Here is a 27487-nt window from a genome sequence, read left to right as displayed (position 1 = left end):
ATCAATTTAGTATATTGTTCTTTTCTATAGTCTGTCAATCTGCCCCTCTGGGATAATAAAGATTTCATTGATCCTTGATCTTCATTTCTAATACCTCCCCGTGTCTCCCTCTCTTTATCTGTCTTTTATGTGTATTTTGTTTTCTGCTCCCAGAAGCTCAAATAGTTCACTCTGGCACACAGTAAGTGAGTTTATTGTCCTGAATAGTTCAACAAAATTGCCATTATGTTAGCCTTGCTCTTCCACTTAAATCATTTATTTAAAGGATATTTTTGCTTCCCTATGGATCTTTAATGCTTTGTTAGTCAATTTGGGGATGAAAATTAAATAATAATAATTATATACTTAGTGTTTGCATCATGCATTTACACACACTAATTCTGAATATTGAAAAACCAAAAAATAAATAACCTAAACAAGTTTTAAAAAATCGTTCTACCATTTTTATGTAATACCAAAGCCTGCAGGTCTAAGTAGACTAATACAGCAGTTATTGATTTAAAAATGGATGTAACAGTACTGACAGGGGCCATTTACTCCATTAATAGGCCTACTTCACTTCATTATTATGACATGGACCAATGTCACTCAGTGTTTAGCTTGGCAGTCAGTTAGCTCATTAACGCTTTACGCTCATAACCGCTACAGCGTCTCTCTTGTCATGCTCACTCTGTCCCTCAGTTTTCTGAACATGCACGCATGCGCACGCACGCGCGCGCGCACACACACGCACGCACACACGCACGCACACACGCACGCACGCACGCACGCACGCACGCACGCACGCACGCACGCACGCACGCACGCACGCACGCACACGCACACGCACACCTGCCACTTTTTTCCACCTGTGGCTGTAAGATATTTTTTGCTGCTGGAACACAACATGTTGAAGATACTTCTGACAAGGACCTCATAAAAACCCACTTCAAAAGAAATAACTGTCTCTTTAATTAGCTAATGCTGTAAGTGTATTAGCCACAAAGGGATGCCTGTCAGCTCAGCCCCTTTATTGAGAAAGTGGCTAGAGAACCAGAACAGAATCTATCACCCGCTGCAGACGGGGTCAGCTCTACCACGTAATTTAGCTAATTCTCACAAACTCACACCAAAGCACTATTCTTGCTGTAAGTGTACACTCTATTTATAATATTTTAGAGCTTTTCTTTGGCATTAGACAGCCTGTTCATTTTTGCACTATTCTCGGAAACAGCACAAATGTGTTCTTCCACCTGCAGTGCACTGATATTATGGCCCGTTTCTTTACAAAGGGGCCAAGCTGAGTGACATCCCTGTAGCTAATACACTTGCTACTGACAAGGACCTCATGTAAACCCATATTAAAAAGAAAAAACAAATCTCCCTTGAACATATCTTGCCATATCCATACCTTTTCCGCACTTCAAAACCTTGCTGCGCATCTATCTAAGCTCTTGATGAAGAAGTCAAAGTGAGTTGTTCAAGGAGAGGGAAAGAGAACATGCACTCCATTCACCGTTCAGGAATGAAACAGAGTTTTTTTGTTTCAAGAAAACATATTCTCATTTTAAATTTGATGCCAGCAACATGTTTATAAATATTCAGAACAGAGGCCTGTTTATCATTGTGTTGCATCACCTCTCCTTATAACAACATTCATTAAATATCTGGGAACTGATGAGACCAGTTTCTGGAGTTTTGAAAGGTTATGTTGTACTATTCCCGATGTAAGATTTCAGATGCTCAACAGTTTGGGGTCTCCTTCATCACATTTTTTATGTTCATGATGCGCCCGTGTTTTCAACATGAGACAAGTTGCTGATAATAAGCTTGGTGGTCCCTCCCCCTTTTGGAGTGGAGGATGCAGTATTCAAGATTTCCGAGAATGTTACATTTTGGTATCAGATCACATTTGGTGACAGGTTTCCACTTCACCTCTGTCCATCTTAAATGGGCTCGAGCCATGATCCATTTCTGGATGTGGTTTTCTCTTTGCATGGTACAGTTTTAACCTGCACTTGTGGATGCAGTGAAAAACTTCACAGACAAAGGCTTTTGGAAGGGAGTTTGAGCCCATGCAACGATTTCCACTGAAGAGTCATGTCTCTTTCCAATGCAGTGCCACTTGAGTACCCAAAGATCATGGCCATCTAGCATCAGTTATCAACCTTGCCCTTTTTTTTAAACAAAGATTTCTTCATACCACCAGCCTTTTATGCAGATGTTTTATCAATCTGTGGTGGCAAGTGTGTTATTCTATGCTACAGTCTGCTGGGGAAGCAGTCTAAAACACACGGATGTGAGGCGATTGGACAAACTAGTGAAAAGAGCTGGCACTGTGATTGGAACCAGGTTGGACTGACTGGGGGCTTTGGTGGAGAGATACACACAGAAGAAGCTAGAGGCCATTCTAAATTACACAGATCATCCACTTCACAACTTTTTGTGGACCAGAGAAACAGCGGCAGTGGACGGCTCTACTGCACTGCAGGACTGAGGGATACAGAAAATCATTCATCCCTGCAGCCATTAGGCTTCATAACTCTCTAGCCAATGAGAGATGAGATGACAGACACCTGAATTTCCCCCTTGGGGGATGAATGAAGTACATTCTATTCTATTCTATTCTATTCTATTCTATTCTATTCTATTCTATTACTGCTATCATTGTTATAAGGATTTGCAGAGTAATCTGTAAGAGTCCTAACGTAAAAGCATTCCAAGCTTACCTTAGCATAGCTTGGCTGTCTGTCTTTTAGAAACTGTTTACTGAAAAACTGCTTTACTCTAAGTTCTGACTGTTTTTTAATATAATTTCAACACTTAATTGTAAAACACAGCCTTAAAATTCATAGTGGTGAGAAACTGAGATCTGCAATTTAGCTGCTTTCTAATGTTACCCTCTGCTCGAGCAGCGTTGGGCTGGCTTTTCTTCCTTGCTGCATACTGGTGAGAGAATAAAGTTATATTGTTGTAGGTATTTTTTATAGGACAAAGTCCAACTTTTGGAAACCATTGTACATTTGGTACAGGGAAGGGCAGACTGTATATGTTAAGACCACATTTTCAGCAGCATTGGAGGTATTTCCCAGACTGAAATTGCTATAAGAGAAACTCTAATTTTTTAAACTAAGTAAATTAAGTAGAGCAGGGTGGGGAAATTAATGTATGTGATCGGCACACTTCAAACTGATATAAGTAGTTGAATTCTTAATTCATTGAATACATTTCTTTGTATTCATTCTGAGTTAAACACCTCACATCTTTGAGATAGATTGTTATATGACATGTTAAAAAAACGATGTAACAGCTAACATGAAATCCTTTAAGTTAGGGTGTTGCTTTACTTTTAATAAGTATCTCATTAGTACGCAATAGACACATGATAGGACATTCATTTCTGGCTTTTAACCACAAAACTGACTTAATTTGATTTAAACATATCCCCCTGGCCTCTATCATCCTCTATCTCCTTTCTACGATCCTTCACAAAGCTGCTTGCAGTCCCCTGGGTGATCTGCCCCATCCCCTCTAATCTGGCCAGGCTGCTATGATTCCATCACTCCTGGTCGAACCACACAGAAAGATTAGTCAGACTCTACGTGCAGCAGATGTGTCCAACACTTGATTTGTGTGTGTTTTATTGACTCTGGCCATCTGTTAATACAGTTGCTGGTTCCTCCTCTTGTGTTTGTTGATGCACACAGACAGGGGAGCTGAGTGCCAGAAGAAACATTCAGCAAAGGAGAGATGAGAGATAGAGACACACAGACAGAGAGAGAGAGAGAGAGAGCGGAGTTGGAGGCAGGAGGGTAATATTTCACTAAAGGCTGCTGGTTTAAGTGTTAACCTGCGACCTGCTGTATTCCTGCATGTAGTACAGGAGCATTTGTTCTTGCTTTAAGCGCAGTTGTAGCATTGAATCAGGGTAACGCACAAGCTGTGTTGGTTGATGAATGAGTCTCAGATGTTCAGTGCTTTCGCAAAACAGTATGAGCTTAAATTCCTTCACCAGGAGGAAAGTGAAAGATAGCCTCAGATATCTGAAATTCCTCCTGGAACCATTCCTTAGATTCCCACTCAACACTGAAGGCGCACAAGGAGCAGTTGCTGTCAGCATTCCTTGAATTGTCCATTTGTGTGTGTATATCTATGCATGCTTTTCTGCATTGCAGGAATTTCTGGCCAAGCAGAAGGATGATAATGCCCAACAGTTGCAGTCACTTATGTTGCGTTGTTGTCTTGTATTTTCCTGGATTCAGACAGACTCCTCATCTTCCTCCTCTCTGTCGCTCCTCCTCGCTGTCTTCGCTCCCATGGTGTCTCTTTCCCTCTCCTCCTGTCTCACATAACATTTGTATGAATGCCTTGGAAGCCACAGAGCTTATGAAAACTTTTGCCTCATATTAATTATCCTCAGCCTCACTAAAATGCCTAAAAGGTGAGATAGATTACATCTCATAGCCTAACCTCCTCACTCAGCAAAAAAATCTTCATTTGTCACTGCAAGCCTCAGACAATATTTTTGCTCTGATACATTTCGCCCGACGTTTTCTTGCTGGCTGTCCTCCCTGCATTCCTCCCACCTTCTGTGAAGCTGCTTGTTTGCCCGCTGAATGGAAAGTTGAGAGAGCTCTGCTTTTAGATGCCCTGCTTTTTTTTTTGCAGTGATGTTGCTCCCCTCTCTGCCATAATGATGATGTGATTTCTTGACACAGGCCTCACTCGGCCAGTAGAAACCCCAGAACTCCGTGTGAACCTGCTGAAAGGGAGGTGGGCGTCTGGCCTGGGTAAACACAGGGTGAGGGGGAGCCCGGGATGCAGCCTGTTGGTCCTAAATGTGAAGGAAAAATGTCCAATAACTGTGCCTGTGGGGAGTGAGCAGGGCCAAGGCTAACTCGCACACAGGCACACTCGGAGCAGGCACTGGAGTGAAGTTGGATGACATCTGCTCTGAGGGATGTATAAGTAACAAAAGGGATTTGAATTAGGTTTTCCAAAAGGAAATCCTTTTTCCAGGGGGGTAGTTTCCCCTTTGCAAGGCAGCAAGATTTAATTCACATCTAAGTCAACCTAACAGGAAGATTTTCTTGAAAATTAAAGTTTGAAATAACCATAAAATTGCTGCACTAACCTTTGAGGAAGTACGTCTGAATGAAGTGTATGTTATCATTTAATGAATTGCAGTTTTAAGTTACACAGTAAACTGAGTAAACTGAGTAAACTGAAGGCAAATTGACCTCAACTCTACATGGGAAACATTTGAGCTTAACATGGACATGCACTGCTACTTATGTATCCGCCCTTCATCCTGTACATCCACCCCTCTGAAGAGTTATGGATATCGCACTCTATGCTTTTTACCTCATTGACTTTATACCCCCTTCAACTTTGACCGCTTAAGCACAGTCTGAGCTAGCAGCAGGGGTGTGTGGGAGGAAAAAAAGACTTGCACACAGAGAGAATAGTGTAGTCCGCACAGGGCTTGAGGTGTTACCAGTAGTTGTGTCTATAAGAGGGATAACACAGCCAGACTTAGGTTGAATATTTAGAAGTAATTCTTACTGTGTTTTATCTTGCGAGTGTGAGGACGCCTGGGTTTAGGCTGTCAGAATACTCCAATTTTACCAAGATAAGAATAGTTTATTTACTGTCACAGACTTCCCGCTTATTTCTAAATGTGCTGGCACTGTCTGATGCAACAACTTTAGGAGTAGCCCAGACATCTTCTTAGTCAGTATAACACCAAGTATAATTCTTTTTTTTTTTCTGTGTGTGTGTGGCAGGTAAAGAAAAATATATGATCAATTATAATTCAGCTTTCTAAGTTGCAGATTTACGTTATGCAACATGCTGTACATTTTGACAAACACAGTAGTTTTAATTGATTTTCTTTGGATGTTCTGAGATCTTTCAATGTGTAATGGCAGCATGTTAAATATACTGAAGTCACTCCCTAACCCTGCAGTGTCCAACCTTCTTCTTTGTCATTGTGTTTTCAGGAATAAAACCCTTTTGAACTTATTCTGGGTCACGCCTATGGCCACTTGCTCTACGCCTTGCCTCACTGCCACCTCACAACCTCGGGGAGGCAGTTACTGCTGTAATTGGCACTTAATTAGTTAATTGACCCCAGTGTTGCGGGGAAGTAGGGTAACATGGGGACGTGGGGCTCTGGGGGCCGCAGGTGAGGGGTGGAGAGGATTGGCCCAAGGTGCTTCCTGTGTCACATCACCAGCGGAGGTACCCATCAACCCCTTTGAACCGGGACACAAACACTGGAAACACTTTCATCGGGCCGATGTGTCATCACAGCCGGGTCCCATGTATATGTATGGGACCGTCTGAAAATATACAAAGTCCAATTTGCCCGGGACAGACCAACCTCAGGATAATGAATCACATGTGAAGTGTATCTGATATGCAGCCTGAGTCATCACCAGATGTTTCAACAGGATTACTTCCAGTTCTGGAAAGGAGCAATGAAGTTTCAAAGAGTAACCAACAAGAAAGACAAAAAAGAAGTCAACAAACATTTGTTCCCTCAGAGAAAATACGTTGATAAAAAATTGTCTTGCAAGGATCTCTGTGCATCTGAAAAGAAGAGTTAAGTGTTTCTTATGGCTGTAATTGGAGGTACACATGCCAGTGAGAGGAGTTTTGAGGTCAAGTACAAAAGAGGAAGTAACTCGGGCACTAGGCCTTCAGATAAAAGCTTACAGGTGGAACTAAGTACAGTCCTACACATGTAAGCAAGCTGTGCCGCCTGTTCGTTCTGGTATTTGCTTGTATGTGGGAAATGCAGCTCCCAGCACATAATGTGTTTGCTCAGTCAAAGCATAGCATTTACTCTGGATAACATGCCCCATCTCTTTCACTTGATAATAACACATATGAACATGTGTGAAATTGTGAACCCATAACTATGCTCTCTACCTGCTGTTCTTTCTCCTTCTCTTCTCTTTTCTCATACACTTGCAAAATAAGCAACATTTCTTGAATTTAAAACATCCTACTTCCTGTTTTGGTAGACATCAATAACTTTTTTTTTTGACTAGTGGGAGGTTTGATCTGTGTGTGAATCTGCGTGTGGGTTCCTGCGTTTGCCCCTGTGTTTGCACCCATGTGTGTGCATGAGAGAGGGGCGCCCAGCAGGCTGTGTTGTTGTAGGTGAGGGTGAGGAGCCCCCCGATGGGCAGCTGTGGCAGAGAGGCCAGCTTTGATCAAAAGCCCAAGAGGAGGTGGAGGAGGGAGAGGAGGGAGGGAGGGAAGAGTAGCAGCAGGCCTTCTATAGGAGAGAGGAGGTGAAGCAAGGCTGCAGAGTGGGGAACAGAGGATGAGGGTGTCCTAAAGCTAATGGTGGGACCCTCCAACTTAGAAAAAGAAGAAACACCTGCTTCTCCCACTCTGGCTCAAATATATACCACCAGTAGTGATAAATTGTTACTAGTAACATTTATTAAAGTGAGAGCAGTGGTTTAAGTGTTCTAAAAGTACATTATTCTGAATTCATTTAATTTGAAAACATTTGGAGCACCTCTGCATTGATGCCAAACCTGACTGCTTCTGCTTTAGATGTCCTCCTCGGATGAGATGAAAAAAGAGGCTGTATAGGGGCGTTTTTCAAATAATTAAATCATGTATTTATTCAGGAGGCTCTGGGCAGCCTATTGATTGTCGACAGATTGAGTTACGCACAGAATCTGTGGGAAGTCTTGCAAAAGGAGACAACGTAACCAGGGGCATGTGTGCAAGAAACCGTGTGGCCAGACAAATGTATTCAGACTAAAATGATGTAGTTAGGTCGTGACGGCTGTTCTTTTGCCTTGAGGGGGAGACGTATTCAATCAGGACTCTCGGTTCTTTCTAGTACATCTCAGTCTGCCTTTTTGTTACTTATTATGCTTTCCAGGGCTTCCTTATTTTGGGGAAGTTTAAGAGTATAAAAGTATAAAGGCCACATTTTTGTTTATTATTGCAATTTCTTTGCTTCAGAAAATATATTTCCTTAAAAGTGGATGCTGACATTGTCCAATACTGGTGTGAATTTGAATCACAGGCTCATCAGCCGAGAAATCGTGTTTAAAAATGAGATAAACTTAAAAGTGTAGTCTTTCAAACACTAGGTCTTACAGACTCGTAACAAGCCAGCTTTGTCTGCCAAGCACAACTACAAATATCCTTCCAAATCCAGACTTCTTCAGCCTTGACACACTGCAAGAAAATTTAATTTGACAAAATAAATGAATGCCAGTGCAGACCTTCAATGCATCCCGGCTCCACTGTAAGATGTTAAACATTTGTCAGTGGAGGATTGCAGTGTATCAGTGTTTTACCAGCTGAAATAGGTGTGCATAATAATGATATAAATAATAATGATAATAATAATAGTAATCATCATCATCATCATCATCAATAATAATAATATTAATAATAATGATAATAATAATAATAATAATAATAATAATAATAATAATAATAATAATAAAATGTTGTTCATAATACAATGACAGTAATAATGTTATCGATGTTTCTATGGATTATTACACTTTTTACTCATGTTATTTTCTGTCTAAGGTTACATTTGGTTTCTATTAATTGTGTCCTCTTAATGTATTGTTGTATTTGTTCAATTTTAAAATATGGATCAACATTTGATGTGTTTTCAACCCTATTATGTATTTTGTCTTATGATAAATATATTCAAAAACATGTTCTCATGTCTGCTTCATCAGCCTGGCATTTATCAGAACCTTTCCAAATCGATTATGTCAAGTAAATTATTTTTATATTGCTTATGTTTTCATCTTTAGAATTATGTCATGGTTGATGTTATTCGGTGGCCCAGGATACGGTCTATGATCACACAGCAGCATCAGTGACTGTGTGGAAATGGAGAACATGTGTTTCAGCTTTGACTGCATGATGCAGGTTTCATGCCGTTGTGTGCTCGCTCGGTACAATGATGGACAATTGTTTTCGTAACCCCTTCATTCACCTGCGTAATGACGTTTCTCTGTGTTACAATGAATGACGTTTAAATAAAGGATAAACACGGATTAGGGGCTGAAAAAGAAACGGAATGAAAACTGTCTCTGCTGGACCTTGAAATAACCAGTCAGATCAGGCTTTGTGGGCAGCAGAAAATACACTGTGAAGTTATGACCAATAGGAGGGGGCGGCTCTGTGCATCATCCTGGCAGCACGCGGACAATTAAAATAGGCTGATTACTGTAATTTACCTCCGCGTGCATGCAGCAGGGTAATGGCTGGATCATCGCGTTCTACACGGATTCAGGGCTGTTAAGTGCGTCTGGTTCCTTAGCCTTTCTTGAGAAAAATATTAGGTAACAAGATTTTATCTGGCTCAGCTATTAAAAAAAGACTGTTTTAAAAAATAAAAATAAGCATCTTATAAGTGGAAAAAATAATATGATGAATAACCTTGTAGGCTACTCTGTTCTCAAATGTTATCAAAACAAAACATTCTGAAATTCAAAAGAAAAAAAAATGTAAATGATTGTGTGGCTTGTCGGCTTGTTTCATATTTCTCCTCTGATTCTAAAAGGGACATTGACTTTGTTTATAATTATAGCGGCGTTGACCTCCATGGAGGAAGAAACACGCACGCCGGGCCATCATCCCGAGTCCGCTCTTCAGTGCGTGCGATGGGGCACGCGGGCCAAGCGCAGCCCCGTTTACTGTGGTTTCAGAGGACTAGTGCCATATGCGCCGTCTGTCCTGCATTACGCACGCGCGTCTTGTGGGGCACAATAAAAAAAAAGGAAAAAGAAAAACAACAATTAGACATGAATGTGTGTGTCCAAACAAACGAATCAAAGGGGCCGTTGTGTTTGTGGGGAGATGACCGGTGGGGGAGAGATCTTCCCCCGTCTCTCTCTCTCTCTGGAGCTGACCCGGCGTTTGAGTCCTGCTGCGCAAGGCCGAGACTCACAGATGGGCTGTGGTTTCTCTCTGTGTCGCTCCCCTTAATCTTTTATCATATCACGGTTCAATTCAGATCAATACAGTTCAGCTCACTAACTGAGTTCAAGATGCTTCTCTTCAGACGACCTCTTCCTGGCTCAAATGAAGGTAGAATTTTTTTTAAAGCTTAATAATACATCAGTAAACATTTCTCCCACACAAGCATCCGTCTGTCACCATCCCACAATAAACATCAATAGGCCTGTCCCGGACAACGAAATTACACTAGTGGTTTTCCGACACGTGAGGATGTGGTTTCACTCCAGAAAATATAATAACAGGAGCAAACAACTGACATACTGACGTCATTTTGTCAAAAATAAGTATTACAAGTGATGATTTGATGAAGATGCTGTGCACGTTTTATGACACATGTATCATAAAAACAGAATAACGTTGACAGGGCTAGAAAAATCAAACAAGGGCAAGATACAAAAAACTGAACACATTTGAGGCAATATTTGATAATCCACAGATGATTATACAAATAGAAATTACATCTAACCTACTAAAACATATCCTGACTTTTTTTTTTTTACTTCCTTACTTTTTTTCCCAGTAGCCTAGTAAATAAATTCAAAACACCAGTTGTGATGTGTCAAGGTTATTCCACAGCAATAAGCATGCCTCTTTCATAGACTTGTGCTCTAAATGCAGCGCAGCCTGTGTGGGCTTGCAGCGGTGCAAACCCCAGCTACGCGCATCTCCTATGTCCTGACACCAAAAAGTCTCAGCCTGGGCCATGATTTCTGTCCCTTTCTGCCTCACAAGCTGCTCACATGCGTTAAAAAAAAAAAGAACCCTAGAAGTGTAGGGAACCTGAATAAACCGGGGGGTGGGGCGACAAGGCGTAGGAGCCGTGGGCCCCGGCCGTGCAAGGCCCCGTGTTTGCGGGCCTCCGGTGGTGGACTCGAGGCGGTGCATTAGGCTGCATGTGGGGCTCCCTCTGCATTAGGCAGTAATAGGTTTGGGATGACTTAAACGATTTGTTGACTGGGACAATAAATCTGTTGTGTGTTTCTTGGCATGCTGAGGGGAGGATTACAAGTTGTCACACAAAGGAATGCAAATTGCAAGCCAAACTCTCCGAGAGGCCTGTGGAGTAGCCAGCTATTTAGAGCATTTGTGCAGATCTGTGCTTCTCTCTCTCACTATTTTATCTTTCTCTATTAGTCCTAATAACTGTGAAGGGCCTGAGAGTAGCCACTGTATTCTTCCCAAATCAATGGCTTTCCCGCACCAGGCCCTATACACCTCTAAATTTGCATTCTATCGAGTGAGATGACCAGCAGGACTATCGGGTTGAGTCTCTTTCAGGCGGCCAAATGGAAAGCTTGAATCCTAAATGACATTTTTTCTGGGCTCTCTCCCAGCCAGCATGTCAATGTAGGCCCCATGTGGGTTACAGTTGGGTTACATGGGTAAGGGGTGGGCATGGGCTTCAACTGGGAATAATGTGTGGGTCCCATATGGATTATGTAGTATAGGACCCACATGGGAAGCCTGTGTGGGCTGACCATGCAGGACCCATACAGAGCCTATGTGGGTCATGTAGGCATAGTCTAGACCTGGGCAGAATTATCTGGGACCCATATAGTTTAACACATATCGGCCCCACATGGGCAGCCTGTGTGGGCTGCCCAAGTGAGGCCAATATGTAGCCTATGTGGGTTCAGCAGACATAGGCTAGAACTGGGTATTATTAGATGGGACCTATATGGGTTTAGTTATATGGGTCCCAAATCACAAGCCCTCATGGGCTGCCCATTCAAGACCCATACAGAGCCTATGTGGGTCATGTAGGCATAGGCTAGAACTGGGCAGAATTATCTGGGACCCATATGGGTGAAGGTATATGGGTCCCAAATCACAAGCCCTCATGGGCTGCCCATTCGAGACCCATGCAGAGCCTATGTGGCTTAAGCTGACATAGGCTAGAACTTGGTTTCAGTACATGGGACCCATATGAGTTTAGTTATATGGGTCCCAAATCACAAGCCCTCATGGGCTGCCCATTCAAGACCCATACAGAGCCTATGTGGGTCATGTAGGCATAGGCTAGAACTGGGCAGAATTATCTGGGACCCATATGGGTGAAGGTATATGGGTCCCAAATCACAAGCCCTCATGGGCTGCCCATTCGAGACCCATGCAGAGCCTATGTGGCTTAAGCTGACATAGGCTAGAACTTGGTTTCAGTACATGGGACCCATATGAGTTTAGTTATATGGGTCCCAAATCACAAGCCCTCATGGGCTGCCCATTCGAGACCCATACAGGCCTATGTGGCTTAAGCTGACATAGGCTAGAACTTGGTTTCAGTACATGGGACCCATATGAGTTTAGTTATATGGGTCCCAAATCACAAGCCCTCATGGGCTGCCCATTCGAGACCCATACAGAGCCTATGTGGGTTAAGCAGACATCGGGTAGAACTGGGTAACATTACATGGGACCTATATGGGTTAAGTGATACGGGTCCCAAATCACAAGCCCTCATGGGCTGCGCATTCAAGGCCCATACAGAGCCTATGTGGCTTAAGCAGACATAGGGTAGAACTGGGTATCATTACATGGGACCCATATGGGCTTAGTTATATGGTCCCAAATCACAAGCCCTCATGGGCTGCCTATGTGGGTTAAGCAGACAAATTGCAAGCAAATTAATGGGACCAAAAAGATAGTTTAAAGACTGTGGCATCAGTCTGCAACATAACAAAATTAAAAATATGCTAAGCGAGTCTGAATAGTTTCTTAATAAACTGTACAAAAAAACTCTCACTTTTTGAATGCCCATGATCCTTTTCCTTTATCTTCCTTAGGGTTGACAAATGTAGTGAAAAGTAGATTTCTGAATTAAAAAATACTTGAGTAAAACAATAAAGACTAATTTGGAACATTATAAATACAAGTATATGACCACTTCTTCTCCCCGGGCACTTCCCTGTCTCTCTCAACTGGACTGTGTGTGCCTGAAGGTCAGATAATCCCTGCTATATCTTATCTTAGACAGACAGACAGACAGACAGACAGACAGACAGACAGACAGACAGACAGACAGACAGACAGACAGACAGACAGACAGACAGACCACAAAGTGTATGAAGACCAAATTGGAGAAAAATAAAAAGATAAATATTTTTCTTAAAATCTTTGATTACTTGTATTTCTTTAATTCACTCTATATGATTTTTTTTTAAGGAAAAGAGTGCTTTAACTTTGTGCTTTAATTACTTATTTGCATAAACTTTATTTCTTATCTGCTTACACAAACATTTCAATTAATTGAAGTTTTTAAATTCAAGTAAATTGAAGTTAAGTTATTAAGATACATTTATTGTAAGTAAATACATTTCTTGATGACCTAGATACATTTTTTTATTTTCCAGAAATGTATACCTTTTAAAAAAAATAATAGTCCAATATTTTATTCTTTCTTCTAAAGTATAGGTTTCAGTATCAGTATCAGTTTACTAACATCAAAAGATACCCAAATTGTATGAAATTTAAAAAAAAATAAGAAAAAAGAAAGAAAAGAGACAGAAAAGAAAAGTATTGCCTATTTCTACATCCTACATGTGAAGCACTTAAAAGTATTCCTCCATTTCACTAAGTAGTGCCAGACCGAAACCTTTTGTGTGGTGAAATGTCATCACGTCTGGTGAAGGTGATGGAGGGGAGGCTGTGTATTGTGGCTACATCTGGGAGAAATCGGATCAGCCCATCCGAGCTGAGGCATCTGATTTTTCTCAATGCCTACATAATGTTTGCTTGAGTTTGGTTTTGGTTCTGTTCTATGGATATGTTTGCGTTTTTTTGTTAATTTATGCAATAAAAAAGTTTGATTAAAATACTAAACAAAAGTAAGAATGCTTTTGTAACAGAATAAATTCACAAAATTAGGCAATTTTAAGGCTTCTCATAAAAAAAAACTGTATGTAAAAGGGTTTTCAAAACAAACTGTTAGTTTTTGCAAAGTTACAATATACGGCTACAAAAGATCCGACGAAAAAGTCGGCTCTTCTTTGTGAGCCAAATCAAAAGAGCCGGCTCTCTGAAAAGAGCCGCACTTCCCATCACTACTAGTTTGGTCCATGGTTTGGTCACACAGGCCTGACAACCCTGGCGGATGGATAATTTTGAAAAGACGCATTTCAGCGCGAATCTTGGCATCTACCTCATTCTTCCCTTTTCGTTTGCAGAGATATCCTTGCAAAAGGTAAGACAAATTGTTAAACTATTTGAACAACTGGTTTTCCCGTATTATGGTCCATGTTATCGTTGCTTGATTTATGTGTGACATTAAGTTTATTATGTTCAGGAGGATCGGAGTTAGATGTGGCATGGTAAGCTAGCTGGCTGAACAGTCTGGCCTTACAGGTGGTGCAGCTAGCAGGTAACATTAGCCACGTAGACCGCGCGGGTTTTTGTAAAGTTGAGAGGATAATGTAATTGAGATAACGACACTATTTCTTGTTTAGTTCCAAATGAGTATCTGAAATAAAGATGAGATGAGGGACGGGTGGTTGACTCCATAGCTTGATTAACGCACGTCGGTGCCAAGGGCAAGATGCCTATTGAGAGGCTGATTCTGGTCTGTAGGTGTCTGACAGTGGGCTATAGCTGCTGGAGTGGTGCAGCGGGAAAGTGTTATTCAAAGGCTGTGCAGAAATTAAAGGCTGTCTGCGCTAAATCTGTCCGTGGAAATAGATTTCCACAGCAGATATCCTCGTTATAACAAGACTGACCTAGCAACGCATGTTTGTATTCATTTGTGCTGTGAAATTACACAGATGCACGATGTTGATATAAAGCCCAAAACCCACAGGATCCGTGCTGGGTGCGTTCCGTCAGCATCCCGTCCCGGCTCTGCCAGGCAGCGCTCGTCGTTGCGCAGATGCCCGCTGGAAGTGTGTTTGCAGCGTAGAAGCAGCGTAGCGCATCCCATGGCAGCTGGGCTCAGTATACAGAAAACAACATACAACAGGTTGATTTGCCTTTCTGTGATCTATTTCCTGCTAAATTTTGATATTATTCTGTGACCGTTGTGCTTCTACTGTATGTGAACAAGCAACAGTGTTTTTAAAATTTCGTTTTTTCCAGGTTTATTCCTGTTTAGTAATGTAAACTATGTTCTACTTTACCTGTACCTTCAGACAGAGTTAACAGCTTTAAGTCCTGTTATGGTTGACATGGATCAGGGATAGACCATGGGGTTGTTCTATGTTAATGATAAATCCATAACCAGGGAGTATTTCTCATCTGCCTTAACTAATTAACAGTCAGGAGTCCACATATGGTGTTTTATTTTGGAATTCACCGGATGACATGGGCCTCTTCCACGCTTGACTTCCTGTCTGATGCTGTCTGCTCTGTGGAAGCATCAAAGATAGACTCAGGGTGATGCTGTATTGATTAGAATGGGAACGTCTTTACTGCGTAGCATGCAACGTTGACAGAGCGCACTCAACATCCTGTGGGTAAAAAAATAAAAATATATATATATATATGTGTGTGTGTGTGTATATATATATATATATATATATATATATATATATATATATATATATATATATATATATAAAAAGAAAGAAAGAAAAAATACATAAAAATAGGACTCAAAAATTTAATATAAGGTGGAAATAAATACAATAATATAAAAATACAATAAATATCAATAAATAGATAAATAAAAGGGCTCTGCGCTCATATTTATTTATTTGCTGAAGACACTGTCAGCATGAAATGCAGGGAGGCGGTCCGAAGTGTGTCTTGGGTTGATCAGCATGTGAGTGCAGAGATCTACTTTGCATGAAGTCATGAAAGTCTGCCCTGTGTAGGCTCACATCAGCCTGGTCTGTCCACGATGAATGCTAAACTAAATGAATGCTTAAGTTTTGTGAATATGATGCCTTAGAACTGTTCATTCTCTTCATTAACTAGTTGTTAATCTATTTTGTTTCAGATCCAAAAATGGATTACCACAGTAGCTCGCGGACTAAACGGAGACGAATTAAAGCAAGAGTTGCGGAGCACTTGCGGATGTTCGAACATTATGGTCTCAAAAATAGTGTCTCATCAAATCCAGGCCATGTCATCGAACCAGAAAGCCATATTCAAATGGAAGTGTTGGATTTGCAGGATTTTCAATATGAAAGTGACCAAGAACCGGATTATGACATGTTATCCAGTGACAGCAATGAAGAATTTGATTCTGAGGGTTGCATTGAAGAAACTGACCCTTGCACTGATGTCAAAAGGAAGTTGGCTGATTGGGCAGCAAGTCGCAACATTTCACACAGTGCCCTGTCAGAACTACTACAAATTTTAGTGCAGTGCGGCCTGGATCTTCCCAAAGATCCAAGGACTCTTTTATCAACTTCAAAAACATGTGAAGTCAAAGACATTGGAGATGGGTGTTATCATCATTTTGGGATATCAAATGCTCTAACTACATTGCTATCACAGCAATCTCAACCTTCAGTTGAGTCTCTAACTCTTCGTGTCAACATTGATGGATTGCCCCTCTTCCGAAGCTCAAAAATGGAGTTATGGCCTATTTTGGCCAAAGTCAAAGAAATTCCAGGATGTAATGTTATTATCATTGGTCTGTATGCAGGTCCTACAAAGCCTAATTCTGTTGAGGAATACCTGAAGGACTTCATCCAGGACCTGAAGCATGTAACTCAGGTGGGTTTACATTACAATGGAATACATTACAAGATTGCACTTCCTGATGCCTTTATCTGTGATGCCCCTGCCCGTGCCTTCTTAAAACGTACCAAGGGTCATTCAGGTTACAGCTCCTGTGAACGCTGTACCGAGCATGGAGTTCGAACAGAGAACAGGGTTGTATTTCCAGATCTGGCTGCACCACTGAGAACAGATGAACAGTTTGAACATATGGCAGATGAGGAACATCATCATGGTGTTTCACCCCTACAAGAGCTAGGCATGGGAATGGTGTCATGCTTTGTTCTTGACTACATGCATCTAGTTTGCCTAGGAAATGTGCGAAAACTTGTGAGTCTGTGGATCAAAGGACCATTACGGTGTAGGGTTTCTGCAGCCACCATTGCAGTTATCTCCAGCCACTTAAAAATAATCAGAGGACATCTGCCGAGGAATTTTGCTCGAAAACCACGGTCACTCATGGAATACAGTCAGTGGAAGGCCACAGAATTCAGACAGTTTCTGTTGTACACAGGCCCCGTGGTTCTTAAAGGACGTTTACCTCCAAGACTATACAAGAACTTTATGTTGCTGTCTGTAGCAATAAGAATTCTTCTTAGCCCAGCTTTGTGTAGCAAATACTGTGATTATGCGGACAAACTATTGAAATGTTATGTGACCAATTTTGCAAAGATTTATGGAACAGAGCACATTGTGTACAACACCCACTCTTTAATTCATCTGGCTGATGATGCAAGGAAGTTTGGTCCCCTAGACAATGTTTCATGTTTTCCTTTCGAAAATTATCTGGGAACATTAAAGAGGCTGGTAAGAAGACCACAAACCCTGTCCAACAAGTTGTTCGACGCTTAGGTGAAAAACCCAGCTGTCCTCAAGGAAAGATCAAGGAAATGAGGAACAAGCCTCAACCACCACATGCATGTGGTCCAACTCTCTCAAACTTTCCTTCTTGTATACAGTACAAAAGGTACATATACGAGGGAAACATTATATCTTGCTCTCAAGGCAACAACTGCTTTGATGTTGAGGCCAAAGTTGCTGTTGTGAAGAACATTGTGGAGTCTGCAGCATCTGGAGAAGTGTATGCTGTGTGCCAGTTTTACGAGCGACAAGGATGCTTTTACAATTATCCTATTGACGTTTCTTGTATGGGGATCAGAAAGGTGACACAGCTCACTGACAGGCTTCATGGTGTGCTTCTGACTGACTTGACAAAAAAACTGATACTGCTTCCTGTTCAAGATGAAAAAGTGGCTTTTCCCCAGTTACACGACTGTTGATCTACCTAATATTAACTTTGCAGCATGCCCCTCTTCAGCATTGTGGAGTTCAGAGAGGAAGTGTCAAGTGAAGGAAGGGCTCTTGTGGATATTATTCCATCATGTTGGTTCACTGATGAGGACAAGACGGACTGTTTTTGGCCAGCAGGCCACAATCTTAATATCACCAAGGCAGTGAAACAGCGGCAAAGACCAGATGCTTCATGGGGGACATACAGTGTGCGTGCACTTGGACATGCAGGTAAAGAAAAGGGTTTTTTGGTTGTGGATGGCAGGGGGTAGGTGTAACAATTTAGCTGTAACCATATGTTTTGTTTTGTTTTTGTCACTTGACAGACACATATGAGGATGCTCGACGCAAGCTTGCACGAGCAGAGGCTACTTCTGATCTTCAAACAGACAACGATGTACCAAAGAAGAGACAAAGAAGGTAAGTGTACTTAAACACATCAAGTAAAGCACTAGAACTAAATGTCTGTCTAAGAAACTATATTCTCAGAGGCTTATACATTTTTGAGTACACCCCAGGTTCAATAGTCCTATTTATTTTGTAAGGATAGGAAGATTCCAAGACTGATTCCTTTACCTGAGCTTTGGGTATGGTATCTTCTAGTGGTGTAAAGGTAGGACTTCATACTGTACCAATTTGGTGCAGGTCTCTCGATACGGTACAGACATGTACCGAATAGGTACATGTTGAACAAAGCTCATACACAGATGGAAAACCAGAGAACAACTCACTGTCACACTGTCCTGGCAACCACACTGTTCAGGGTTCAGTTCAGAAGTGGTACAGTTCTATACATGCGTACTCAGACCTTTTTAGGGGGGGTCAGGGGCATGGTCCCCTGTAAGAAAATTTAGTACATTTAAAAGTAATAACATCAATCTTTTGAGAGTGAAATTAAAGGGCTAAACCTATGAAACAAATTTGTGCTCTAATTTTGAATGGTTTCCTGGTCTGACCTGAAAGATTTTAATGATACAAGCCTTAAAAAGCTGTGATTAATATCAGAAAGCTTTATTTAGCCTTTAATGCATGTTCAAGTTTGTATCCATAATAACAGACTCATTGTCTGCTTAAGTCTTTTGACCTGCATGACCATCTCTGATTTTAACTGAAACAAATTTCCACCAAAAAATTGTCTGTCACACCCTTTATTCCCGTTTATGCTGGGATTGTGTTTAAATCTGTTATTGCATTATTTATTAACTATTATATTATTCACATACTATTACTATAGATAATTTATTATAAGTAATACTTAATTTAATTTCTGGGTTAAGTTCACATTATACATGGATCAAAATTTTGTTTTTCCTCTTTGCCTAATATATGTATTTTTAAAGATAAATTTGAGTGTAAATGAATCCCAAAGTCAAAGCTGACTCCGCCCACTTACATTTTTGAAAAATACACACAAAATTAGCAATTTGGTACTGAGAGGAGGGAGGGGGAAAAGGACAGGTATTTTCAGATGAGATGGGAGTGACAGTGATGTCCCCTTGCCAGAAAGTGACAAATGGGGCTTTTCCATTACACAATGCTGCTCAGCCTGACTGCAGCCCAGCCCAGCAGAGGATTTTCTTTTTCATGTATGGCAGCATGGTTCGAAATAACTGGGCCTGATGTGAAAACGCCCTAAGTTGGACTGAAATTAAACTAAATGTTTTGAAAGAAGACATTGATTAAACTGAACTGAAGAGCATGAAAAAGACTTTTTGAGCAAAAAAGGATTTTAATTTATTTTGTCATTGTGAAATAATTTAATCTATGTTCATTTATTTTGTTGAAATTTTCATACAATTTTGAATAACCTTATCCAAGTCTCCTTGGTATGAATATTTATCAAATTTGTTCTTCCTCTTTTAGATTCTAAAGTTTTCTGAGTTAAATTAACCTTATTATTTCTAATGTTTGTTATGAGTTTATCCTGAACTAAAGTTGAAAGGTTAACTTGTGCTACATGACCTTGAGCACAATTGAACATGATGGGTCCCTGTCGACCCAGAAGTTTACGTTCTGCAGTGATAGCACCCCAGACCTGACTATCCTCCATACTTCATAGGTCCCTTCACCTTAGTTCCCTCTTCTCTTCACCCACACACTGGGTGCGTCTCAAAGCTCTTATCTTCCATCCTCGCATCGTTCACTCGCGTCTTAGCCCCGCCCACCAGAGATGCAAGGAAATGAAACGAGAGGAGAGAGGAAACGAGGAGATTTGTATTAAGAGAAATGAGACGTCCTTTCCTCCGGAGCGTCAAGTGAAGCGACGTCGGTTTGTGATGACGGCTCTAACAGCTGTTTGTGTCTGCACACATGTTCACTGTAATAACTCAATATAAACAGTAACAGAGCTCTGTCTCTGTGTTTACCTGTTTAACACACACCTGCACATGAAGAGAATCAGCTCTCTGTTTATTCTGTCCTGAAGCATCACGGATCGATTCACCGGTAAAATGCCTCATTATTAAATTATTTATTATTTTAAGAGAAAATATAAACCATGCACCTCTTTTCAAACCCCGTGCTCATTAATGATCAGCCTGATATGAACCTTTATTAACATGACGGGAAATATAACAAGTGTTTTTACTAACAGACAAACTTTACTGTCAGACTTTAATTCTCTTCATGAAGAAAACCAGAACAAACGGGGAAACTAACAGGAGAAATAACTGACCATGAATATATCTATTCTATCTATGATATTAGATGTTATGTCTCTATTTAATCAGACAGTGAATCTGAAATAAACAATCAGATATAAAACTCAGGAGTGATCCTGTTATTTTGATTTTATGTTCAGTATTTCGTGTTTGAAACTCACATCAAACACTTTTTAATCTCAGCTCATCACACACAGACGGATGTTTATGATCTGTTTCAGGGCACCCTTAGTGACTGTTTTAAGGTCCATCTTTTCATTATTATTAAACTCAGCTGAAGTTAAGTTTCAGTTAAGTCCGAGCCGCTGCAGCGTCCAATCAGTGAGAGGTATTTGTTAAGGGGGCGTGTCTGTCAGAGAAAAGACTTCCGTGAAGTCTGCTCCCGTGTCTCCTCGATTATCCCTCCTCCGATCAGTCTCCTCCGTCCTCACTCCTCTCTCCTCCAGCAGCGTTAGGAGCTTTGGGACGCAATTTAAAATGGCGGGTCAGTAACTACTTCCGGTTTGGCAGAGGAGAGAGGAGACTGCAGTTAAGAGCTTTGAGACGCACCCACTGTCCCTGCTTAGCCTGGGTCACAGCCTTAGTGCACCTTACTACCTCCTTCTGTCTATGTACCAGCTCCACTACCAGCCTCCTTCTACCTTTGGGACATGCTTTGTTCCATGCTGGTTGGCCTGAGCTTCCTCCCTGGGAGTCCAGACTCATCAGTAATTTCTAATCTTTCCTCTCCATATTTTCTAAATTGCTCCACCTGTTTACAATTATTAAGGTCCTCAATGTACCATCAGACAAAGACAATGAATTATAACAATTCAACTGATTCCTAAGTTATCAATGCAGCTGACAAAGAATAATCTGCCTTTTATTTATTTGGCATAAGACTTTTAAGACTCATACTTGTGGATAACACCGATAACACCAAGTGAAACGCCTATCAGATACAAATTGACCACATTTTCTTACTATAACCTGACTTTGTTCAGCTGTGTACTTTGATGCTGCGAGTTAATTAGTATTGTTAATTCAACAAATGGGAACAAAAACAGATGGGATGGAATGCAATGCAGTATTTGCATTATGTTAATGTATGTACGCCTAGCACTGTCTTGATAACATTGGAGTAACTTCTCTTTACTTTTATCTTAATGTAGGCGATCCATGAGAGCCCCACCCCTTGAATCAAGTGAAGAGGAATCCGATACATGTGGTGACGATGAAGTGCCTCCCTCTCCTCCCATTGAATTTGGTAGCCATTTTAAAGCATATAAGCCAATTGTAAGTGCGAGAGTAACCAGTCACGATGCTTACTCAGGAAGCACTAGTACACCATACAGAGTAAATGACTATAGTTCCACCCCGACTCTGCAAAGCCCCAGTGCCACCCCGACTCTGCAAAGCCCCAGTGCTACCCCGACTCTGCAAAGCCCCAGTGCTACCCCGACTCTGAGAAGCCCCAGTGCTACCCCGACTCTGAGAAGCCCCAGTGCCACCCCGACTCTGAGAAACCCCAGTGCTACCCCGACTCTGAGAAGCCCCAGTGCTACCCCGACTCTGAGAAGCCCCAGTGCTACCCCGACTCTGAGAAGCCCCAGTGCCACCCCAACTCTGAGAAGTCCCAGTGCCACCCCGAGTCTGAGAAGCCCCAGTGCCACTCCAACTCTGAGAAGTCCGAGTGCCACTCCAACTCTGAGAAGCCCGAGTGCCACTCCAACTCTGAGAAGCCCGAGTGCCACTCCAACTCTGAGAAGCCCGAGTGCCACCTCATGTGTGAGCAGTGCCAGTAGCGCCTCCTCAAGTCTTAACAGTGCCAGTAGCCTTGGAGAAGCCATGTGTATAACATTGCTAACTTTACTTGAGGAAGTGAAGGACACACAGAGAGTGCATAGCAAAATGCTTAACACTTTGCTGAAGCAAAGAGAGGCTTCGACGTTGTCAGAACCACCACAGGGAGCAGTGTTTCCGTTAACAACTATTGATGATGTCCAGGCCATGAACGAGAAGCTGTCAGACTTGGAGTTCATGTCAAGGGTTGTAAGTTCAAGTCTCATTAACTTTTTACTGTATTTGCACTTGCTTCTTGTCAGTCACTTGTCAGTAACTCATCTATCAGCTGCTGGTTGCACGTATCATCTATCACAGTGGTTCCCAACCTTTTTTCCTTGGAGCCCCCCCTCCCCGATTTTATTTTATTTATTTTTGAATAAATTACACACAAAAAAATTAAAAATTGCAGGTGCATTTAGAATTTTTTTATAATTTAATTTAATGAGATCAAAATATTTCAATGTTAATTTTATTTTCTGTATAGCGCCAGATCAAAGCACAAGTAATTTAAGGTTACCTCTCTTATAGATCAGGGCTATACTTTGTTCTTTTGTTTAACAGACTAAATAGCCTTATGTTATTTATCTTATTTACATGACTTATCTACATCGTTGTGCGTTCATATTTTCCTCTGCTCTCTGTATCGCGCACAACAGAGTTCAGCCCCGATGCGCACACAGAAACACAAAAACGTGCATGCACACACACACACACACACACACACACACACACACAGACAGATGAGCACACTCCGTTTAGTGGATATAGAGTCAAGAAAATAATTTCACATCCAGCACAAGAAATGCAGAAAAAGATCTCTCGGTGAAACGACAACAGTGTCCGACAAGTCTGTCCTCATCGTTTATGATGTTGCTTGTGCTGTCATGGTCACAGAGTTTCAGAATTTACAGAGATGTGGTTACTAAATAGCGTCATATTTTATGTGGACAAAATTTGGACAAAAATATATTTCTAAATGGGTTTATTAATATTTTATCTATTAATTGTGCTATTATGATTTTTTTTTTAATCTAACGTACAAATATAACAACCTCATAGCCTCAGATCATTCAAAGTCTGCCTTTTTCTTTTTCATGACATTCTTTCTTTTTTTTTTTTTTTTTACTAAACCTGTATCCCATGGAGAGGAAGACAGAGAGGCATGGGGAAATGAGGATTTGGGGGGCATAGACAGAGGGTAATAAAGAAGAATTATGAAATGGTAGTATCATCCAACTGTTCAGTAACCATAGAATTTATTTTCTGTAACTTTCATTATGTATTCTCAGGTTGCCATGGTTGGAGAAATTGGAGGTTCTTCGATAGATGACGCAACCCGAAGAATGATGGCGTTTATAATGTCACCTGACCTGGCACTGCAATACAACCTCTTTGGACGTCATGGGAAGAAACCCTTCAGGGAGCTACGTCTATTTGATCTTGTTTACGGTAGTTCTCTTTAAAATTAAGTATCTAATAGGATGGACACTTTATGTCCAAGGTTTGAAAAATGATTTAAATGTTAGGTTAAAAGTTTATATTCAAAATTTAATTGGCTTTCAGACTCCAGATATTGATTTTATAAATGCATTTGGCCATGTAAATTGGTTTGCTGTGTGATCAAGCAACTTGACCAATTCAGTACTCTGTACAAGATTAGGTCCTTACAATGCTGATTTTGACAGCTATTAAAAATGTAGGTGGCTTTCACAATAGAGGCCTGGTCAGTTTATATCAAATGCATTTTTTTTCATGGATTTAATGACTTGAATGCATTGAATTAAACTTATAAAAATCCAAAATACAGGGCTTTATAGACTACCCTATGATGTCATTGTGATTTCAAATGGTAGTTATTGTATTTCATATTATGATGCATGTCAATTTTTAGTTGCCTTGAGTCTATTGCTCTGATTATCTAAGAGAAAATAGATAATTAATTGTTTGTCTGTCAGAATTACTAGGTTGATACTTTTTTCATTTATTTCTAGGAGCACTGAAGAAGAACATCCTTACAAAGGACATAAACCACAAGGATGCGGAGAAGGCTTTCTCAAAATGGTTTACAGGAGCTCGGGACAGAGGGGGCAAGCGGGCCGTCAGAGCACAGAGGGAGTTCAACAGAAGGGGTGAAACACAGGCTCTTCAGTCTCAAGATGAGACACAAATCCAATAGAGGTCAACGATCTGGTACTGGAGGTAAAAGTCTATATACGGACAATTGTTTGTATACGGATTTAAAAAAATGTCAGTTGAGGGTTTGATTGGCAAATTTATTTTCAAAAACTAGAGCTAAAAAAAAGTGGGTGGGCAGCGTTGTGACTGTCCTCCTGTGTGAAGATTTGTGTGGGTTTTTTTGTTCAAAGTTGGCAATGTTCGTTTTCTGTTCAACCTTGTCACTCTTTTGTACCATCTGTTCTCAACATATGCAGTTTGTGCATTCACTAGTTACAGTGGGGTAGTTTAACTCAGACGGTGATGATGACACTGACTCATAGTCCGCAAGTTGTTCTGCCTATATAGCCCAAAACCTCTTATTCACACTGTTTTAAGTCAAACCAAAGCTCTACAAGGTTGAAATTTATACTTTTTTTAAAAGAACAGTGAAGACCTAACTATGGTAAAAGTAGTTAAAAATAGTTCCCATGCCTGCCATTGTGGTTTCTGTTATGTATTCCATGATATTTTGAGCAGTAAAGCGAAAGCAGCCATTTGCAATGCTTACAATGCCCAATGTTTATGCAGTAAAATGGCTAGTTTTTCATGATGGGACAGTTTATATTAAATTCAAGTTTGTTTTAAACACATCTGTGTGTCATAGTTTTCTTGTGAATTTTAGCACCGTTTTTTTTAAAGTGCATTATTTTACATTTTTGCCATTGTTTCAGGCTAGGAATCTGCTGACCTGCACCTGATGCAGGTAGTGCTGAAAATTCTCATACAAACCAACTTTGTAGTCTGTACAAATATCTTTAGTTTTACACAAAAGTACAAAAAATGGGTATCTGTTACTGAATACTGACTTAATTAACATGAATTTGTATTGAAAAGAAAATCTTGTACTTAGCATTTTATGACCTGACTTAAATATTTTCTTTGGTGTTTAGGGACCCACATGTAGAGCAGTATGGGAAACCCTAGCCAAATCAACATGGAACCCATTTTGAAACTCTGTTGGCCCCCTCCTTGAGGCTCAGTGAGATCTTTATTTCCAGGCAGTATTTGGGGCCTATATGGGTCTTATATCAATTGCCCAGATAGGCCCCATGTAGAGCTCGGTTAGATCGCAGTTGAGGCCCGTATAGACAATCCTAGGTGGGGCCTCCGTGAAACCTGCAGAGAAACCCACTTAGAACCTATTTTTCAACCCACTTGAGCCCCACACAAGGCCCAGTGAGATATTTGTTCAGGCAGAGATGGGCCCTCTATGATTCCCATATGAATTGCACTGATAGGTCCCATGTCAAGCCCAAGTAGATCCCACTTTAGACCCATATGGGCGATTTAAAGGTGGGGCCTCTATGGAACCTGCGGACAAACCCACTCTATACCCATATTTGCAGCCCACTTGGGCACCACGCAAGGTCCAGTGAGATATTCCTTCAGATAGAGATGGGGCCTATATGGGACCCATATGAAATGCCCAGAGAGGCCCCATGTAAAGCCCGGATAGATTCCACTTGAAGCCCATATGGGCAATTACAGGTGGGGCTTCTATGGAACCCGCGGACAAACCCACTTGGGACCCTTATTTGCAGCCCACATATAATCTATCTGGGGCCCACATGGAAATGCTGGCTGGGCTAGATCAGACCCACTCTCCATATTTATATGATTGCCTGCACGGAGAGTTTCTCACTGGGTGAAATCTGAAGAGGTCAAAGGCGAAACTATAGCTGTGATAAAATCTATCGTTCTCTCTATTGTTTGATAGATATAAATAGGCCTATAATATACAATGCTATTGGTTGATTTCTGTATTTTTCAATGTTTAAGTTTGTTGTTTAGATTTTTTATTGATTTTTATAGGAGTCTTATGTGTTTTTTTTAAAATTATTTTTCGGTGTTGGTTAAATGATTTGACTGACTCAAGTTTGCAGTTGTCAGTCTCTTTGCAGAGCCTGTCTTCATTCATGCCTCCCCCTAGTGACTGCAGCCTGAAGTGCAGAAACATCAGCCCATCATCCTCAGCTCTAATGCATCAGAAAGAGCAGCAGTCAGACCTTATTTGACAACTGCGGGATTATTCGTAAGGATCCATATTCTGCGTTTTAGTACACTAGCAGGCCCAGGTCACGTGACTAAAAGTTATAAGGGCGCTTTTTATGGAGGAGCTCTTTTAGTCAGTGTCAGTGGTCCTCGGGTTAAAACGGACTGTGGTCTGTGGGCCAACTTTCTGTCAGGCAGCAGATGCCTGGGGCCGGCTGGACGAAACCACAGGACACGGATCAACACGGAGATAGCGGAATTATTCCTCTCATATCTCAGCAGTAGCCGCTCTGACCTACCGCGGCTCCAGAGACATCACAGGCGGCAGAAACTGTCCGATCGAGTTACCCTGCGGCACCGAGCCATAACCGATCACCCTGACGCAAAGTCCCTTTAATAGTCCCAATTAATCCTTCATTAAACCAGGCCCCAGCCTCGCTAATGTGATTACCAAATTTCACTAATCCGAAGCATAAACATAACCCTGATGCGTAATTACAGGTTAACTCCTGCAAAGTGACAGATAGCCTACTCAGATTTATTTAAAATAATAGCAGCATTAAACTATGCATATACTGTATAGGCTGCATTAAACGTAACCAGCTTGTTAAAAAAAAAAAATAGAAATCTGCAGAGAGACTGTTGTGGAGTAATACATTGAGGACTTGTTTAATTTACAATTCATGAGTCCATACTATGTTGAAAAAATATTGGAAAATATCCAAAGATCAACGTATTTAAGGATGCAGTTTATCTCAGGTCAGCTTTCCATAATAGTGCATATAGGCTTCAGCTAGTCTTTGTTATTTCTCAGTGCATTGGGACCTCAGTGCTGTGTTATGCTC

At 41.1% G+C, this 27487-nt stretch overlaps 1 protein-coding gene and 1 long non-coding RNA gene across 6 annotated transcripts in view; both read left to right on the top strand.

Moving 5' to 3' along the window:
• LOC117807145 overlaps positions 1 to 27487 on the top strand; it is a 153940-nt gene that overhangs the window by 56555 nt on the left and 69898 nt on the right. The window contains exons 3-4 of one of the 3 annotated variants that reach the window (XR_004629916.1): positions 4698 to 4780; positions 5982 to 7221. The exons of 1 other annotated variant lie outside the window; for it this stretch is intronic. This is a non-coding gene — a long non-coding RNA (uncharacterized LOC117807145). Of the gene's footprint in view, positions 1 to 4697; positions 4781 to 5981; positions 7222 to 27487 lie in introns of those variants that run through there. One more of the 3 variants, XR_004629914.1, reaches the window with a different exon arrangement.
• LOC117807129 (uncharacterized protein DKFZp434B061-like) lies at positions 14001 to 26225 on the top strand. Of its 3 annotated transcripts, XR_004629912.1 has the most exons (9): positions 14001 to 14185; positions 16586 to 16656; positions 17963 to 18180; positions 18276 to 18369; positions 21761 to 22640; positions 23723 to 23882; positions 24425 to 24632; positions 25322 to 25353; positions 25541 to 26225. XR_004629912.1 is itself a non-coding variant. In XM_034676204.1 (7 exons), exons 3-7 carry the CDS (start codon positions 17964 to 17966, stop codon positions 24607 to 24609), a joined length of 1536 nt encoding a protein of 511 aa, XP_034532095.1. In that variant the 5' UTR covers positions 14002 to 14185; positions 16586 to 16656; position 17963; the 3' UTR covers positions 24610 to 25240. The 3 variants fall into 3 exon arrangements, 2 of the variants coding, with proteins under 2 accessions (XP_034532095.1, XP_034532103.1); XM_034676204.1 differs by lacking the exons at positions 25322 to 25353; positions 25541 to 26225 and having other exon boundaries at positions 14002 to 14185; positions 24425 to 25240; XM_034676212.1 differs by lacking the exons at positions 25322 to 25353; positions 25541 to 26225 and having other exon boundaries at positions 14002 to 14185; positions 15932 to 16656; positions 24425 to 25240.

Source organism: Notolabrus celidotus, chromosome 2, assembly GCF_009762535.1.
Source record: "Notolabrus celidotus isolate fNotCel1 chromosome 2, fNotCel1.pri, whole genome shotgun sequence".
Classification (NCBI taxonomy): domain Eukaryota; kingdom Metazoa; phylum Chordata; class Actinopteri; order Labriformes; family Labridae; genus Notolabrus; species Notolabrus celidotus.
The sequence above is the reverse complement of the archived record's forward strand: the minus strand, read 5'-3'. Positions and strand labels throughout refer to the sequence as shown.